General features: G+C 41.1%; 1 protein-coding gene across 3 annotated transcripts in view; it reads left to right on the top strand.

Moving 5' to 3' along the window:
• The window catches only part of RAP1GAP2 (RAP1 GTPase activating protein 2), a 263,550-nt gene that overhangs the window by 169,323 nt on the left and 73,827 nt on the right, over positions 1 to 20,400 (top strand). For all 3 annotated transcript variants that reach the window (XM_049782321.1, XM_049782311.1, XM_049782302.1), the window contains 2 exons: positions 15,695 to 15,730; positions 20,264 to 20,308. In XM_049782321.1, coding sequence (XP_049638278.1) covers positions 15,695 to 15,730; positions 20,264 to 20,308 — 81 coding nt within the window. The remainder of the gene's footprint in view (positions 1 to 15,694; positions 15,731 to 20,263; positions 20,309 to 20,400) is intronic.

Here is a 20,400-nt window from a genome sequence, read left to right as displayed (position 1 = left end):
CACACCCAGGAACACTCAGGGTTTACTCCTGGCTATGTGCTCAGAAATCGCTCCTGGCTTGGGAGACCATATAGGATGCCAGGGGATTGAACCGCAGTCCATCCTAGGTCAACCGCATGCAAGGCAAATGCCCTACCACTGCACTACCGCTCTAGCCTTGTGATTTTATATCTGATTTTTCAGCAACACTTGTTGAAATGACTGTTCTTTCCCAATTTATAGGTCTTGGTGCCGTTGCCAGAAGTCTCTACCTGTATGATTTTATTCCAGGCTCTTAATTTTTTTCAATGTTTTAAAATCCTGGTCCAGTGGATTGCAGGTTGTCTCATTGCAGGTATAAAATGAAGTGGCACACTGTGGTTTTATTTCATCTCATTAGCATATGGAACCCATATCGCATGTGTTTCTCCTACTTCCCTTTCTCTTTTGCTGTTATTTGTTGTGATGACTAGAGATCAGAGTATTTGGCTGGATCGCAGAACAATGCCTATGGGATTGCACTTGATTGAGTATCACACTATTTTAATTACTGTAACTTTGTAGTAAATTATGAAATTGGGAAGTGTGAGTTCTCATTCAAGACTGTTTTTTGCTATTCTGAGTTCTTTGAGATCCCATGTCGATTTTAGGATCATTTTTTTTCAACTTCTACAAAGAATACAGATGGGGTTCTGATAAGAATTTTTTTTCATATTGTTGTTAATATATAAGACACATTTGAAAAATCTTTCATTTTGCTGTTTTTCTAACTTTACTAACAAGACCTTTTGGGTATGCACATTTTTTGTTTGTTTGTTTTGGGGTGATACCTTAGCAGTGTCCTGGCTCTGCACTTGCAATCATTCTCAGGGACTTGGGAATCTGCACAGCTTACCCTCTGTAGTATCTCTGTAGTCCAATGCATGCTTTAGTTTAAATGACTGATTTATTCCTATTGTCTAATTGACAACATTTTCAATATACTATACTATAATGGGAAAAATTTTGACCTCCTTGTTTTATTCCTGAGTAAGGAACAAAACCTTTCGTTATGCTTTCAATATTACTGGAAACCGCTCCAAATCCTATCATTTTGAGGATGTCCCATTCTACTAGTTTTCTGACTACTTTTTATTATAGTATTGAGTGTTATCTGATTTATCATGTGGTTTTAATCTGCATTTTCTGGTTTTTTTTTGTTTGTTTTTTTTTGGTTTTTTGGGCCACACACATTTGATGCTCAGGGGTTACTCCTGGCTAAGGCTCAGAAATTGTCCCTGGCTTGGGGGGACCACATGGGATGTCGGGGGATCGAACTGCGGTCCTGATCCTTGGCTAGCGCTTGCAAGGCAGACACCTTACCTCTAGCGCCACCTCGCCAGCCCCTTAATTTGCATTTTCTAATGACGAGATACTGAACAGTTTTTTTTATGTTTTAGTCATCTATTCATATATCAGGGTATATATGAATATATATCAGGATATTAGATTTTCTCAAGTGATTTTTCTGCAATAATTGAAATAATCATGTTTATCCTTTGTTCTATTATTAAAATGTACTTGTGACATTGAAATAATTTTTATTGTTTGGGGGCCATATCCTGTGGTGCACTGGGATTACTTATGACATAGCACTTTGGAATTATTCCAGGTAGTACATGGGGAACCGTATGGAATGTTGGAGATTGGACCTGGGTCAGCTGCATGCTAGGCATGCACCCTACCCAGAGATCTATCTCTTTATCCCTTGAAAAAAATTTTTTTATGATGAACCAACCTTCCATTTTTGGGATAAATTGTACCAGGTTATGAGTGTCATATGCTGTTGGAGTTGGTTTTGTAGAATTTTTGTTGAGAATTTTTTACATCTGTAGCCATCAGGGATTGGCCTGTAATTTTCTTGTAGTTTCTTTGTATAGTTTTGGTAATGGTGTTTTCATAGATGGAGTTAGAAAAAGTTCCCTTTTTTCTTGTTTTTGGGAGGAATTTACAAAAGACTTGAGATAAATATTTTTTGGTGTATATTACAGCTAGCAGTGCTTAGGAGCTACTTCTTGCTCATTGCCAGGCAGTTCTAGGCCCAAGGACTTAGCTGTGAACATCAAAAGCTCTGTCCTCTAAAAAAACAAAAACAGAAACAAAAAACAAAAGCACTGTCCTCAAGGATCTTCTGCTCAAGTGAACTATCCTTTGCCCTCTTACTGGAAACACACCCAGTATTTTCCCACCTTGGAAGCCAGACCAGTGTCCTTCTGGCACTTGTCTTGACCTCTCTGTAGACAGGACCTCTGAGCCAGCAACAGAGCTAGGGAGGTGCAATATGTCATGGTTAGGCAGCTCTGACCCACATCCAAACAGCTTCTCAATGGGGTATCTGCTCTGGGTTTTCTAGCTCCTTTAATTTCCCCTAAATTTGAACAGTGCTCTTCTATTAATATGTGACCTAGTGGCTCAATGAGAGGACCCAGGGTGCTACTTGGACTCCGAGTGGTGCTGGAGATCCCTGGGGCTCCCCCAGTGAAGTTGCTGCAACTCAAATGTAGATTATACAACCCTGACCCCCATTGGCAGGACATGGGGCTGGATTGGTCGTGGTAACTCTCCGATACTTGCATACCCTACACATCTCCACAGATGCCACCTGCTTCCTTCCTTTGCATCTGCTGCTTCATCATTGGTGGCCCGACCACAGAGTGAGTCTGGGAGATTTCTCAAGACCAGCCTTGCCCTTCCTGTTCACTTTTGCTCCTGCCACCTTCGGCTTCCTTCTTATTTCTTCCCTCAGGGATTCTCTGGGTCCTTCTTTCTGTGTTGGGAGGTAGGGAGCACAAGGAAGGAATGAAAGCTCTGCCCCCAGGGACCAGCCTGTGGTGTCCTTGGCTGAATGCTTGGCTCCAGGTGATTATTTCATGACCTACTTGACTTGTTGTTCCAGCAGGGTCCATGGGGAAATGCTGGCTGCCACTCTGATTTGGGTGGTGATGGCTGTTGCTAATAATAAATTAGACAGCTGAGCGGATGCTGCTCTTGATGAGGAGGCTGAATTACATTTCTGTGTAAAAATGTAGTGCCCATTTTTCTGAGAGGGGGATCCCCTTCCTAAGGAAATTTGGGCTAGAACATTCTTTCTTCTGCCCCAAAGGGCCTTGGAAAGAATTCAGTAAGATAATGAGCATTTATTGGGTGCCTGTTGTGTGCTCTTGGCTGCATGAACTCATCTAGCGGGTGTGGATGAAGGTGAAACTGAACGGCTGGAGCTGTTCTTCCAGGCTGGCCTGACTCACCCTATTTCTGGGTGGAAAAGGAGACTCTCGCTTGGCCAAGGCTAGACCTGTCCCATTGGAAAGTTCTACGAGTCACCAGAACTGTGTAGCAGATGGTCCAGGCCAAGCCACTTGGAATTGATTTCTGTTCCTGACCATGGGAATCACACTCCCCACCCTGCTTGTATCATTTAAGGCCAAGGCTGTGTCCTGCCATCTCTCTCCCGTGCTAGTCATGATTGTGGACATTTTCATTCAGGAAGTACAGATGTTTTTTCCTTTTGTGCCAGGGACTGAACCACATGGACTTGCTTTCTATTGCTGAACCACAACCTCCAGCCCTCACACAGACATGTTTCTAAACTAACAGACCACTTCTGGGAAGATCTCTGCGATTAAGGAAAGTGAAGTATCTGAAATATTGCAAAGCAAAATATCCTCAAGCCACTGGGTCATCTCCCTACAACACCAAACTTGTTTCCCAAGTGAGCTTTCTCATAGTTCCTTCTAGTAGTTGTTGTAATGAAACATTTGGTGTGGCCTGCTTGGCTGGGCACTTTTTTTTTTTTTTTTTTTTCATCTACATCCTTACTTTAGCCTCATTCCAGCCATGAAAGGCAGAGGTAATGTGGTAGTTTTTAGTTGAAGATCTACTCTCTGCTTACATCTGAGTTCCCTTTCCCCTTAATTTTGGTTGATTTTGGGTGCTCATTTCTAAAGTATAGGAGAAAGAGAAGAGGTTCTTGCATGACTCAGAGATGAGGTCATGAAAGGGGCTCTAGATTCCTTTGTGCTTCCTCTCCTGATTTCTCCCTCTGCAGGAAGCCCAATGGCTGCCATTTTTGAGGACCCCCAGGCAGTCCTATTGGGAACAGGTAAGGAGCTGAGGCTCCCAGCCTACAGCCTCTAGGGAGTGTTTTCCAGAAGCAGAGCCCCAACCAGTTAAACTTTCATATGATATATTCCCATCTGACATTCTTACTGCAGATGCCTGAGAAATCCTGGTTTAGAGCTGCACAACTGAAACATCTAAATTTTCCACCCACAGAAAATGTTTTGGGTTTCTTAGTTTCTTTTATTTTTTTGGACACATCCAGTAGTATTTAGGATTACTTCTGGTGGGACTTAGGGCCATATGGGGTGCTGGATATCAAACCCAGGTTGGCTGTTTGCATGACTAGAGCCCAACACTCTGGCCTTGGGTTGCTAAATTTTGTGCTAATTTGTATGCAGCAATAGAGAACAAATACAGTGGTTATCCCAGGATGAAGTACTTTGTGCTTCTCAACCCATGGTTACATTGGTCTTGTGAGACATGCTCTGTGTCATAATTAAAATAAAGTCCCTGGAAATGAGGGCTTGCTTAGTTCTTTAGTCTTTGCCTTGCAGTCACCTAATCATTTGGGGGTAACTGATTAACTAAAGAAGTGTATTGTTTAAAACCATACAGGAAAGACTTTTTGATCTTCACTTTGCATAGATAACAGAGTGAACTGGGCTTGGGGTTGATTCAGGAGAGCCTGCTAGTTATAATACACAGAGCCAAGGTTAGACATGAAAATGAATTGGCCTGAGTCCCGGGGCTTTCTTTGGGCACTCAAGGCTATATACTTGTGTCCCTGGACACATCCTGTTATGAAGGTAGGGTAGGGTCTGTAGCAGGGTCTGAAGGAAGCAAAGAAAGGAATGCCAGAACCTCTGCTTGGATGCTGAAATCTTAGAAACATCCCCCAATTGGTTGTAAATGGTGGAAGATATTTTATAATTGTAGGATATTTTAAAAAATATTGGAAAGCAAAAAAGGAAACATATAACTCATTTTGGCCTGTATTCTTCATGTTTTTTTTTTTTTTTTTTGTTGTTGTTGTTAGTTTTTTGGGTCATGCCTGGCAATGCTCAGGGGTTACTCCTGGCTCTGCGCTCAGAAATCCCTCCTGGCAGTCATAGGGGACCATATGGGTCTGGGATTTGAACCACCATCTGTCCTGGATCAGCTGCATGCAAGGCAAATATCCTACCACTGTGCTATCTCTCTGATCCCTCTCATGTTTTTTTATTAATCTGGATAATACGTGTGTGAACATGCATGCACTCATACACACATATAACAGTTTACAGATTTTATTATTGAATCACTGTGGGAAACACCCTTACAAGGTTGTTCATGATTGAGTTTCATTTATGCACTGTTCAAGCACCTATCCCTTCACCAGTGTACTTTTACCACTAATGTTCTCAGTTTTCCTCCTATTCTCCCAGCCTGCCTCTATTGCAGACACTTTTCTTTTTCTTTTAAACACGTGGCTTGAGATACTGTCACAGAAACGGTATCATGCATATAACTCTACCTTCTTTCAGCACCTAGTCCTTGTCCAGAGTGATCATTTCTCACTGTCATTGTCATAGTGGTCCCTTCTCTGGCCTCTCCTACACTTTTCTCTCCTACACTTTTTGGAAAGCTTCCTACTATGGACTGATCTTCTTGGTCCTCATGTCTTGTCAGAGTTTCAGTCTTATAATTTTTTTTATATCCTGCAAAAACGAGTGTGACCATTTTTTATCTCTCTCTCACTCACTCATTTCACTCAGCATTATATTCTCCATGTCTATCCTTGTATAAGCAAATTTCATGACTTCATTTTCCCTAATTGCTGCATAGTATTCCATTGTGTAAATATACAATAGTTTTTTTTTTAAACCACTTATCTTTTCTTGGGCACTTGAGTTGTTTCCAGATTTTTGCTATTATGAATAATGCTGAATAAACTTTGGAGTGCAGATGCCTTTTCTGCATTGTGATTTTGGTTTCCTACGGTATATTCTCAGGAGCTGTATATTGCTGGGTCACATGAAAACTCAGATTCTAGTTTTTGAGGAATGTCCATCCTGTTTTCCAAAAAGACTGGAACATTCCTACCAGCAGTGAATTAGGGTTCCTGTCCTTCCCCAAATCTGTGCCAACATTAGTTGTAATAACAATTTTTAAAATTAAAAAAATTAAAACATTCTAAATTGTTTTGCTCACTTAGCAGTGCAAAGTGAATCTGTGTGTCAGCATCACACAATTTCTCCTATAGTATTTTACTACATGGACATACTTCTATTCACTTTTACTCTTGTTGCCACTTTTATTTTTGTGCTTCTAAGCAATGTTGAGATATATATCTTTGTATCCTTTGCCCTGTGGTCTTCCCTTTCCTTTCAGTATTTAAAAAAATACGTTTTGGGCCACACTCAGCATTGCTCAGGGCTTACTCCTGGCTCTGTGTCAGGGATCACTTCTGGTGGTGCTCGGGGGACCTACCATATCGGATGCCAGGGATCGAACGAATCCAGATCAGCTGTGTGCAAGGCAAATATACCCTGACCACTGTATTATCACTCTGACCCCACAGTATTGTTGTGAATCACACATTCCTGCTGTTTTTGCTCTTCCATATAGTTGCTTTCAGGGGGTTGTACTGTTTTAAGTTGTGCTTGTTTTCTTCATGTTTTTTGAGTACAGGGGTCAACTTTCTGGCTTGCACATCTCTTTTTCATGGTGATGCTTGTTTGGGTTTTACACTTCAGGTTGCAGTGGTTGTTCATCCCTGATGGGGATGCAGCCAGAAATTGCTTGTGGCATTAAGGATCAAAGACAGTAAAGCTCTCAGCTGCAAGACACAAAAAGCAGAACCATTGATTGGGAACATATTCAATGCATATTGATCAGTGGGAGTTGAACTCATGGTATTAAGGCTAACAAGAATGTTGCTCTAAGCTTTTGAGCCATATGCTTCTCACCTTCCAAATAATTGCTTTAGAGTCAAGTCAGCTGAGAGGGTTTATTAGATCAAATTATGTAACATTTATAGACCTTTGGGCACATAGCATTGAAATGCCCTTCAGAATGTTCATTCCAGGTGCACACCTATTTGCAGTTCCTGTGTCTTTAATTCCTTACCTTTGCCAATAATCGTTTTTCTTTTGTTCTTGGTCCAGTAGATATAGAAATGACATTTTAATAAGTAGGGAAGTTGGACATGTTCCATATGTTTATTGTTCGTTTGATAATTTTCCTTTAACAAATTGTTTATTCATGTCCTTTTTATATATTTTTTTGTTTTCTTTGCAAGACTTATTTAGAATTTAGTTGGCCAAGTAATAAAGAGGTACATTCTTATGAAGTAGGCCAGGTATAAAGCAGCTCTGATTCTCCTGATTAATATCTTTTTTTTTTTTTTACCATAGTTACAAGGTTGTTCATAATACAGGTTCTTTTTTTTCATAGAAAAGTTGTTCATGATTGAGTTACAGTTATATAATGTATAACAACCTTTACCAGTGCTACATTTTCTGCCTCCAATGTCAATAGTTTTCCTCTGCCACTCCCCCTCCCTGATGCCCTCTTCCCTCCATTCCATTCTGGGTTAGGCATTTTTACTGCCCCCTACCCATCGCTGGCTTGCTTCCTTTCCCCTGCTTCTTTTGTGACATTGTGTTTTGTACTATTGCAAATGAAGGGGATACCATGAATGTCCTTTCCATATTAGAACTTCTCTACTCTAAGTGCACTCTCCATTGTGGCAAGGTACCTACCATGGAATGGTCCTCCTGATTTTCTTCTCTATTGTCTCTGGATATCATTCCCAGATATTGGGTAATAATTATTGCAATAATGTCTTTTATTTTTCTTAAAACCATAGATGAATGACACTATTTTGTGTCTCTCTCCCTCTGACTTATTTCACTCAGCATGGGTGGACAGTTTCCATGTCCATCCATATATAGGAAAATTTCATGACTTTATTTCTCCTGACGACTGCATTGTGTATATGTACCACAATTTCTTTAACCATTCATCTGTTGAAAGGCATCTTGGTTGTTTCCTGATTCTGGCTATTGTAAATAGCTCTGCAGTGAATATAGGTGTGAGGAAGGCATTTTTGTATTCCTAGGATATATCCCGAGGAGTGGTATAGCTGGATCATAAGGGAGCTCAATTTCCAATTTTTTGAGGAATCTCCATATTGTTTTCCATAAAGTCTGGAGTAGATGGCATTCCCACCAGCAGTGAATGAGAGTTTCTTCCTCTACACATCCCCACCAGCACTGATTGTTCTTGTTCTTTATGATATGTGCCAGTTTCTGAGGTGTGAGATGGTACCTCATTGTTGTTTTGATTTGCATCTCCCTAATGGTTAGTGACATAGAGCATTTTTTTCATGTACCTTTTGGCCATTTATATTTCTTCTTCGAGAAAGTGTATGTTCATTTCTTCTCCCAATTTTTTTTGATGGGGTTAGGTGTTTTTTTTTCTAGATTTTTTGTTTTTTGTTTTTTTGTTTTAGAACACCTGTTGTTCCTCCTCGCTCTGAAGTCAGATATCAGGGATCAGGGATCATTCATGACAAGGCTCTGGAAACCTAATGAGGTGCTGGGGATTGAACCCAGGTTGGGTACATGCAAAGCAAGCATCTTACCTGCTGTACTATCTTTTCAAATCCCTCTATACTCTTATTCTTGAATTCTAAGAATTCTTCATAATTTTACATATAAATTCTTTTTTTTTTTTTTTTGTTTTTGTTTTGTTTTGTTTTTGGGCCACACCCGGTGGTGCTCAGGGGTTACTCCTGGCTGTCTGCTCAGAAATAGCTCCTGGCAGGCACCGGGGACCATATGGGACACCGGGATTCGAACCAACCACCTTTGGTCCTGGATCGGCTGCTTGCAAGGCAAACACTGCTGTGCTATCTCTCCGGGCCCACATATAAATTCTATATCTGGGGCCGGAGTGATAGCATAGTGGTAGGGCATTTGCCTTGCATGCAGCAGATCAAGGATGAACCTTGGTTCAATCCCCGAGGTCACATATGGCCCCCCCAGTCAGGAACAGTTTCTGAGCGCATAGCCAGGAGCATCACAGCGTGTGGCCCAAAATGCAAAATAAAAAATTTTTATATCAGAAGTATAATTTTTGCAAATAGTTTTTTACTATTTTAAAAGTTTTTTTACTTGATGGTATTCATTAAAAAAGTTTTATATTCTGGTAAGTTTACTTTATTGATTTTTACATTTTGTTGTTAGAGCTTCTTGCTTCTTATTTAAGCACTCATTGCCAAGTCCAAGGACACAAAGATTTATTTGTACATTTTCTTGTAGGAGTTGTAGCTTTACATTTAGGTTGCAGATCCATTTGCCATTAATTTTTGATTATGGAATGAGATAAGGTTTTGACCTTTATTTATTTATTTATTTATTTATTTATTTATTTATTTATTTATTTATTTATTTTTGCTTGTGGCTCTCTAGTTTTGCCAGCATACTGCATCCAAAAGACCCCATTGAATGATTTTGGCCCCCTAGTTGAAAATCAATTACCACAGATAGATGGATTTATTTTTGGATTCTAAATTCACTTTCATTGATCTATGTCTATCTTTTTGTAAGTACCACACTAATATAATTACTTTTGCTTTTTTTACTTTGTAAAATATTTTTTTGGGGGAGGTTCACACCACATGGTGCTCAGGGACTACTTTTGGTTCTGTGCTTGGGGGGTTATTCCTAGTGGTTTTGGTCGACCATGCGGTGTGGAAAATAAATCATAGTTTCCTTTATGCAGAACATGCGTTTGGCCCTTTGAGCTATCTCTCCAGCCCTGTAAAAAGTTCTGAAATAGAAAAATGTGAGTCCTACAACCATGCATTCTTTAACAAGAATATTTTGACTATTTGAGCCCATTGAGTTTCCATGTCAATTTTAGAATTAGCATTTTAATTTCTATAGCAGGCCCTGCTTGGATTTTGCTAGAGACTGTGTTGAATCTGTAAATCAACTTGGAGACTGTAGCTATGCTAATCATATTGATTCTTCCAAATATGATCATGTGATTTATTTACATTTATTTCAAATTTAATTTTTATCAATATTTTGCAGATTTTAGAGAATAAATTTTGTATTACTTTTGTTAAATTTACGCCAGTTTTTCCTCTCAGTACTCTGTAATTGGATTCAATTTCTTTCTTTTTTTATGGAGTTCTCTTTTCTTTTTATTTTATTTATTATTTATTTATTTATTTATTTATTTATTTATTTATTTATTTATTTATTTATTTTTTGTTCTTTTGCACCACCCCTGGTGGCACTCAGGGATTACTCCTGGAAAGTTCGGGGGACTATATAGGATGCCTGGAATCGAACCTGGGTCTCTCCAGGGTCAGCCGCATGCAAGATAACTTGCCCTACGGCTGTGCTATCTCTCAGGTCCCAGGATTTGATTTCTTTATTTTTATTTTCAGATTATTCATTGATAGTATTTAGGAATACAGTTGGTTTCCTTCCATTGATTAGTATCTTGCAACCTTAATGATATCACTTTATATTAGTTTTAAAAGAATGTTTGAGACTATTTTTTTGAGTATAAAGATAAATTTATTAAGACTCATTGCTGAGAGCTCACAAGTCAGAGAGACTTGGAGCCTCTCTGAAACTTGTTTTAAAGCATTGTGATTTCCTGAGCTGTTCTTAATAGTTTTATATTTTCAATTTTCCAACACCAGTTCCATTACCAGTGTGACCTTCCATCCACCAGTGTCCCTAAGTTATCCACTCACCCCCTAAACCTGCTTCCTTAGCAGTTATAAATTAATTAATGTTATATTGGTTGTTACAACATATAATGGTGTTACTAAACTTGCTAGGTGCTAGCTGAACCTTCTGTTACTGTTTTTACTCATTGAGTTTAGAGGGCTTTCGCATAACTTACCCATCTAATTTCTCTGCTCCTATTGGGTTGTCTATACTGTGAAATGTGGTCATGTGCTCCAGGAGCTGTGGATCTGGAATGATTGTGCAGCATGACATCTCAGCTAAGCCTTTTTTGATACTGAAAGTCAGGTGTGGGTGTAATAGTCTACCAGGGGTCTTAAACTCGCAGCCCGCGGGTCGCAAATGGCCCTTCGTACAACATTTTGTGGCCCTGCCTTAGAGGAGTCTTTTTTTGTTTTGTTTTGTTTTAGTTGTTTGGGTCACATCCCCCAATGTTCAAGGCTTACTACTGACTTTGCACTCAAGGATCACCCCGACTTTGCCTCCTGCGGCCCGCAGGTAATTTGAGTTTGAGACCCCTGGCTCTAGGCCTTTCAGTAGGGTGGGAGAACCCATTGCAAGAAGATAATGGAGATCTGGGCCCAGGCTTATCTAGATGGGCTGACTCAGCTGGAGAGTCCTTCCCAGTTCTAATAGTTTTTAAATTGATTTCTTTAATATTTTCTGTATACACCATGACATCAACTGTGACTGGGTTTTATGACTTTCTTTTCAATTTATAAAGAGAGTCGTTTTGTTTTTCTAAGTTTCTTTGGTGAGAATGCTATATTGTTAAATAAAAATGGTCAGAGTGGATATCCTTGGCTTGTTCTTTATTTTATGAATAAAGTATTCTTTCATTATGCTGCACAATACATAAGCTGTGAATTTTTTAGATGTCCTTTGTTATGTTAAGTATTTCTCTTTTACTCTTAGTTTTTGAGTTTTTTTTAGATCATAGTTTTGGAATTTGCCAGTTATTTCCTAACATCTATTGAGATGATTCAGTGATTTTCTTTTTTTTTTGTTGTTCTATTAATATAGTGTATACATTAATTGATTTTAAGATATTCAACCAACTTTATATTCTTTGGATAAATCCCACTTGGTCATTATGTATAATTCATTTTAGATTCTTTTAGTTTGTTAGCATTTTGTTGATAATTTCTGCATATATATTAATAAGAGTTATTGGTCTATAGTTTTTCATGTGTTTAATTTTAATTTTTTTTTTTTTTGGTGGGTCACAGCCGGTAATCCTTAGGGTCTACTTCTGGCACAGTGCTCAGGACTGATCCTGGAAGTGTTGTGTGATTCCTGTAGCAGTGGGGATAGAACCTAGGGCTTTTGCAAAGTGTATGCTTCAGTCCTTTTAGCCATTTCCGGGCACTAGTCTTTTGTTTTCTTTTGGGGGCCTGGTAGTGACCAGGAGCCTGGGGACCGTTCCAGTGACTGTTGATCAATTGAGCTGGTGGTTCCATGCAAGGGCTTGAGAATGGCAGGCTACTCAGCCGGTGGTGCTGGGTATTACTTGGATTACCCCAACAGTGCTCAGGGGCTACCATGCCATACCTAGAGACACTTGGGGGCTTCTAAAACTGTACTTACTGATGTCGGGTGCCCATATAGTGCCAGGAATTGAATCCAGGTTGGGAGCATTCTATTCACAGGGCCCTCACTGCTCTCTTATCTCTCAATTCATATTGTTGTCTTACAATATTTTTGGTTTTGGTGTCAAAGTAATACCTGCCTCATAGAATTGGAAAGCATTCTAATTTTGGAAGGTTTATAAGGAATTAGTGTTAAATGATTTGAAAATATTTGGTAGAATTTCTAGATGAAGGAAGATATCTGGGCCTGGCATTTTCATTGTGGTAAGTTTTTTTCTTTTCAATTTAGTCATTGTGCTCACAAAAATTTTCATAAAGGGGTTTCAGTCATAAAATGTACTGTGGTAAGTTTGTTTAATTGCTAATACAAGTTCTGCTTATTGGTCATTTTAGATTTTTAAAATTTTTGTGCCAGTTTTTTTTTTTTTTTTTGGTTGTTATATGTTTGTTTGGGATTTGTGGACCACACTTGGCTATGCTCACATTCTACTTTTTGGGTCTATGCTAGGGAGTTACCCCTAGTGGTGCTTGGGTTCCATATGCAGTGATGGAGATTCAACCTGGCCTCCCACATACAAATCATGTGCTCAATCTATTGTGCTATCTATTTGGCCCTCTGAGTCAGTTTTGATAGTATAGTTCTAGATATTAGTTTCTTTTAAATTATGTGATTTTTAAAATAAATTTTAATTGAATCATTGTGAGATACAGTTACAAAATTGTTTATGTCAGACAGTGTCCAAACCCATCTATATTCACCAATGCACATTTCCTGCCACCAATGTTCCCAAGTTTTCTCCCCTTCTCCCTTCAGCCTACCTCAGTGGAAGACTCTTTCTTCTCTCTAGCTTCCTTTTTTCCTTTTAGAGACTGTGGTTTTCAATATTGTTACTGAGGGGGTATCATGCATATGACTTCACCTCCTTTTAGTACTCAGTTCTTTTTTTTTTTTTTTTTTTTTTGGTTTTTTGGGCCACACCCGTTTGATGCTCAGGGGTTACTCCTGGCTAAGTGCTCAGAAATTGCCCCTGGCTTGGGGGGACCATATGGGACACCGGGGGATCGAACCGCAGTCCTTTCCTTGGCTAGCGCTTGCAAGGCAGACACCTTACCTCTAGCGCCACCTCGCCGGCCCCTAGTACTCAGTTCTTATCCAGAGTGATCATTTCCAACTATCTTTGTCAAAGTGGTCCCTTCTCTGCTCTAACTACACTCCTCTGCTCTTTGTGGCAAGTTTTCTACCATGGACCAGTCTTTCTGGCCCTTGTCTCTATTGTATTTGGATCTTATTGACATAATCATTCATCATATTTGTATTTTCTTTTACAATATAGATTATGTTAACCAGTTTTCTGTAGATTATTTAAGTTGTTTGCATTTTTTACTGTTATAGGCAATATTGCAATGAAAATTTTATATGGATATTTGTGTGTCTGTTTTATAGTAGAGATTCATGAAAGAAAAATTGTTGACTAGAGATTTGTTAACCGTAGAATGTCGATTAGTTCTTTTCCCTTGTCCTCTTTTCTTTTCTTTTTTTGGTTTTTGGGCCACACCCGGTAATACTCAGGGGTTACTCATGGCTCCACGCTCAGAAATTGCTCCTGGCAGGCTGGGGGGACCATATGGGATCCGGGGGATGGAACTGCGGTCAATCCTAGGCTAGCGCTGGCAAGGTAGACACCTTACCTCTAGCGCCACCTTCCCGGCCCCCCTTGTCCTCTTTTCTGCTTATTGGTTCTAACCTTATAGATTTGAATAAGTTCTTTATATTTAGTCGTGTAGATAGGAATGCACAGAACGAGTAGGAAGGAAAGTATTGTAAATAGAGGTTTGGTGATTTCTTTTGGTCAGGCATGTTCAATGTGTGAGCCTGGTCCAACACCCTGAATCAAAACTGCTGCTGGGTCAGAAGCTGTGCTTCTCATTGTGCAGCTTTCTGCTGGGAGAGATCAGTTAGCCTGCGATGCTCCAGGGCTTCTTATGACTTCTTTTCATGGACGTTCTTTGGAGAATTGGTATTACAGTCAGTTCTGGCCTACAGGAAACCTGCAAAGAACAGGAGAGTGGACACTCGACTGCTGCATGAAATTGTGACATGGATGTATGCAGTGCTCTTCATCGCTGCTTTCTTTACTCTTTCTCCTCTGGGTGGTCTGTTCTTTGTACTTTTGAACTCGGTGCCAGATGCAGACAGTGGTCTATCAGCAAGAAAGCACAGCTGGTAAAACAAAATGGGAAATGGTGGATTTCCTAGGAACCTCTGCATGGGTCTTGGGGCAGAATGTTCTTTCTTTCACTTATCCATTTCTCTTTCTTCATAAAGTCTTTTTTTGGTGTTATTTGGAGTTTTGAAGGTGACCTTAAAGTAGATTGAAATGTTGGACATTTATATGTTTGAGATTTTATAAATAACCACTCTTGGATCCTAGAGTGAAGTTCATTGAATTTTGAGCTTTACTTACAGGTTTACTACTTGTCAACTTTGTAGACTGTAAACTTCCCAAAGTTGTGGGAAGGAAGTTGGGACAGGAACAGACAGGGATCACACCTTGGGGACTTAGCCAGAGAACTCTGCTTTTACATGTGAGAATGTAAAGTGAGACAGAAGGCATATCTTCCCCAACAAATGCAAAAGCTATATATATAGATGTGTATATATATATATACACACACACATATACACACACACACACATACACACACACACACACACACACACACACATATATATATATATATATATGAGAAGCTTTTGCATATATATGTTGGTTTTTGGGTCACGCCCGGCAGCGCTCAGATGCCACTCCTGGCTCCATGCTCAGAAATTGCTCCTGGCAGGCTTGGGGACCATATGGGATGCTGGGATTCGAACCACTGTCCTTCTACATGCAAGGCAAACACCTTACCTCCATGCCATCTCTCCGGCCCCATATTGGATATCTTAACCCCTTGCTTGGTTAAAAATGTATCAGATATGAATCCTGCTGGAGGCAGAATCTTGGGACAGGTTGAAACTTGGTGTTTCCTCTTGACAGAGGCTAGGCTCTCCCAAAGGCCATTTGCCAGCTCTTGCATTCTCTTGTGTAGAGTGTTTTGATTCTCTGAAAAATCCAATTCCTTTCTCTCTTAAACCAAGTGAGCTTTGTCCTAGGGAAGTCCTAGATCAGGCTTCCATGCTGTTGGTGCTGCTTCTGTCATTGACCTCCTGGCTGTTGCTTATTTCTGCCCCAGCCTCATAGCTGATGATCTTCTCCCTCTTGTGTCTTTCAGTCAGCAGAGTTCTTCGAGATGCTGGAGAAAATGCAGGTAAGTATCCTTAAAGGGGAGGGGGCATCTAAGACCCGGGTGAAAGTGTAACTGACTTTAAAGGGCATGCAGCAAGCAGAACCAATAGGCAATATTGGGGACCTTGGAGGAATGGACAGGGATGGAAGAACTCCTGGTCTCTATAGCCCAAAGCCCATAGAGTTTGGGGCCAATGCCTGGAGAACAAGGAGTTGCTCAATAGAGCATCATCCCCACTCCTCCAACTCCACCTCAGGATAGTTTCAAAGTTAAGAGTTTCAAGTTTCAGAAAATCTGTTTTTCAGGAATGGGTTAGCAAGAAAGTTCGAGAGAGCAATTCCTTTCTTAGGGGTGTTATAACTGGGAGACAGACCTGCCTCTAACATGTGCTAGTGCAAGCTCTTTCTCTTTCTAAGCTGCTTGCTGTGTACTGACTGCTTTTGCCTCACTGACATCAATATGTGGTTGTTTTTCTCCCCAAAACAGTTTTGTGACCAGTAGGCAAGGCAATATACCTACACAGGATCTGATCTGGAGATAGCATCAGATCTCATTGGTTCCTCACACCCTTCAAATGTTAGTTGCTTTTTTGGAAGTGTCACCTGAGTGTCTGAATGCTTGATTATAAATTGGGTGTTTCCCCAACCCCATTTCCCCCCAGTCCTTGGGTTTGATTGATTTGCCAGAGTAGCTCACTGCAGTCAGAAAGCAGTTTATTTACTAATAGCCAATGTCTTGCTATTGTTATTAGTTTAGTGTCCACACCAGGCTAAGCTTGACTCCTGAATCGAACCACTCCTAGAGGTATTCAGAGGATCGATACAGTGCTGAGTATTGAGCCAGGGTCAGCCACATGCAAGGCAAGTACCTTATCCTTGTACTAGCTTTCTGGCCCCTAATAACCAATTTATAATAAAAGGCTATAAAGATAGCCAGATGGAAGTGTTGCAGTGAGGTAGGTGTGCAGAAAGTCATTTCTATGCTCCTGGACATTCATTCTCTCAGCACTTCCCATGCAAGACCTGGTTGATGAAATCGTTCAGTACAGTGATTGACTCAGCTCAGAGCCCTTCTTCCCTCCCTCTGTCGAGTGGGGTAGGACCAAAAACTTCCAGTCTTCTAATCTTAGTTTCCCTGGCAACCAGCTTCCCCCTTCTTAGTGGCTGTCCAGAAGCCACTTCATTAACATAAACCATTAACATAAATATATGAATAACAAGACAAACCTTTTCACATTTATGACTCCAGACTGTTTCAGGAACTGAGGACAAAAGGCGAAATACTGAATTAAAAATGTTCCTAAATGCTCCTGTTGCTCTTATCCCATAGGAAATTCCAGTGGTAATTTTAGGAGCTTTTTGGCAGGAACTAAATAAAGACCAAATCTGTATTTCTTATTATAAATCACAATATCACAGTCCCTATAAATAAATCAGACTAAAATATCCACTAACATGGTTGTTGGATGAAATGAGATAATATATGTAAATACGTGACAGCATCAAAATCTGTTTTTAATGTGTATACGAGGTCCTTTGTAATTACCTGACATTCAAGTTAAGGCTCATAAATTGGAACCATTCACCTGGGACTATGGCTTAATTTATCCAGGTGGAACAAGTGGGAAGAAGATGCTGATAATAGCATTAATATTTGAAGCATTTGTCTGGACTCAAAGCTTGACAGATCTAGAGTCCAGATAAATTGGTTCCTTCCAGGCTTGCAGGAAGTAAGCATACTGCTATTATTATTATCATTATTATTATTATTATTTCCATTTTGTAGATGAGAAAAATGAGGCAGAGCTATTAAACAAAGCACCTCAGGTCAAAAGACTATAGGCCCAAGTACGGAAGCTTCTGGTAGTATGTTCTGGAAGCTTTGGAGGGACCTCAAAACCACTGCCTCTGCAGAGCTGAAAGTCGGGTCTCTCTCTAAGGGAGGGAAGAGAAAGGCTTGCTGGAGGGAAACATTTTATTAGCAGTTCTGTCATCAGCACAGCAAGTAGGCTCTGTTCCCACAGCATGTGAACTTACAGCTAATTTCACGTGCATCTCAGAAACTTACAAACATGTTGCAGAAAGGGGAGAGAGACAGTGTTTAATTATGTGCTCAGTTTAGTTGGAAGAGCCAGGATTTTTCACCTCCAGCCCTTGAATCTAAGGCCCTGGGAAACTGGCAGGAGGCGTGGCTCACCTCATTCTCACTCGACTTCTCTCCATTGCTCCATCATCACTCACCTGAGCTGGAATCTCCTATCTCCTTACACTTCTCCCCACATGGGCTTCTCTGTTCGACCACCTCATTTAGCCCTGCTTCACAGACTGCAGAAGACTCTGTTGGGGGCTGTTCAGTTTGTCTTCTCCACTGGATCTCTCCAGAGCAGCAGTCTGGTTTTATTCTCCATCTTCATGGCCCTAAAACCTAGGGCTGGTTTGTTGGTCTCGTCTCAGTGGAGACTGTTGGAAGTGAAACCACCTGCCTAAGGTCTGAGTCTTTACCATGTATTCATGTATTTGAAACACATGGTGGTGATGGTGGTGGGGGCAATGAGCCAGAACCTGGCTGTGTGGCATGGCCAAATTCTGTCTTTCTGTGAGAGCCTGTCTCTCATGCCATGGTGGGGTTTTCATTGATGGGATCTCTGAGAAGTCCAGTGCCCAGGGCCCTCTGTAGTTGGGACAAGCTATAACCAAGAGCCAGTATTCCTGACCCACGACCCCAGAGTCCGGGAACTGAAGAGAGGCTCCATCCCCAAGCAGCAGCAACAAAATGTAGAAGCCTTCTGTATCCCTTCTGTCCAGGTTCAGATTCTGACCCTGACACTCTCTAGCTGAGTATCCTTAGCCAAGTCACTTGGCCTCTGTGCCACAGGTTATTGCTGGGATCCTGGAGTGAGGAGGGGTAATAGTAGCATCTCTGTAAAGGAGAGCACAGGACAGGGAGAATAACAGTGCAGGGTGGTGGTTCTGTCCTGCAGAGGGCATGGTAGGAACTTTTCTCTCCTGCCCAGGGGCTGTTCTCAGGTAGGGATGACTAATCCAGGACTAAACAAAGCACACTCTTGACATCACCCCTCTCCCCTCCACCTACTTAGCTTCCCTGGCCTGGAGGTGTGGAACCACCCAGAAGGTTTGCTCCCTGTGATGGGAGAAAAGCACCTGTTTGGTTGGCCCTTTCATGCCCTCCTGCAGGCTGGCTCAAAGCAGAGAAGTCTGGAGAAGCCCAAAACTAAATGCCTCCAGTGGGCAGGAGTCCTGAGCTTCACAGGCTTCAGCTGTAGACTGCATGTGGTAGACAGACATGTTTCACACACTGGCTGTGCTGCAGTGCTGCCCCTGAGCAGCCTCAGTTCCTTCTGAGTAAAAAGGTGCAGAGGATGGCTTGTGAGGAGACGAAAGGAAGCATGCTCAGGAAGGGTGAGGAGCCAGTGTGTTCTGTCAGGACTAGGCTGTGGCTGATTTCCAGGAGAACATTGTTCTTCCTGTGTGTCTCCCCATTTCTTTTCTTCAATTGATTGATTCAGCCAATCTTGGGAGTTCCAGTTATGCCCCTTCCACACAAGCCAGGCAAGTTGGAACTAGACTCTAGTACTACTGACAAGGCTTTGTTCCAACCCTTGTGAGTTTTCTAGACACCTACATTTGAATCCCTTTAACCCAGATCTTGCCTTAGTGCCTGTCCTTGGAGTGATAGTCTTTGGTTTAGAGGGTGGGCGTGAGGAACTTCATTTCATGGATAAAGCTCTGGTGTCTACAAGAATCTCAATTTGTCACCAGTGCTTCATAGTAAGACAGTTGTGGAGCAAGGTTTTGGCAGAGGTCCTTGAGACCAGACCTTCAAGGACCTCCCAGCAGGAAGGAGGAAAAGTGGGATGTGGTAGTGGGGTCCAGAGATGCAGACTCCAATTCCCCCCTTACCAACTGGCTCTAAAAAACTGGAAGATAGTTTAGTATCTAGATTGTTATAACCCACAGATTTTACTTGATAACAATTACTTGTCAGGGCTTAATGTTTGCCAACATTTATTTTAATTTAAATTTAATTTTTTTCCGTTACACCTGGCTATGCTCAGGGCTTACTCCTAGTTTGACACTCAGGAATCACTCCTGGCAGGACTTGGGGAACAATATTGGATGCCAGAGATTGAATCTGGGCCTGTAGCATGAAATACACTCTACCCATTGTACTATCACTCTGGCCCCCATATTTGCCAACATTTATTACTCAATTAGAATTGGTTCATTATTGTTCCCATTTTATAGATGGAAGCACAAAGTCACAGAGTTTTTGACTTTTCTGAGCCTAGATGGTTCTTTGCGCAGCTTTAGAAATTGAGTCCTGGTGATTTGGTTTGAATCCAGCTTCTCACCTAGCTGTTGAGGACTGAGGGTAACAGCCTGTGACATGAAGGAACCCAGTACCTGCCAACTGTCGCTCTTGTTCTTACTAACCGCCCCCAGTACTAACTCCTTAACATCCTTCCAGAAGTTCCTGTATGGCCTCTTTTACGTGACCTCTGCTTTCCCATGGATCTTTTCCTTGTTTCTGCAGGGGATCAAGCTTGAAGAGCAGAAGCCAGGACCCCAGAAGAATAAGGTGGGCTGGGTGGGTGAGGTGGCAGTCAGGGGGACTTGGAGAATGATTTGGGAATAAGCAGGCAAGGGAGAACTGGGTGCTGGAGTCTGCTC

The sequence above is a fragment of the Suncus etruscus genome, chromosome 1 (genome assembly GCF_024139225.1).
Source record: "Suncus etruscus isolate mSunEtr1 chromosome 1, mSunEtr1.pri.cur, whole genome shotgun sequence".
Taxonomy (NCBI): Eukaryota; Metazoa; Chordata; class Mammalia; order Eulipotyphla; family Soricidae; genus Suncus; species Suncus etruscus.
The sequence above is the reverse complement of the archived record's forward strand: the minus strand, read 5'-3'. Positions and strand labels throughout refer to the sequence as shown.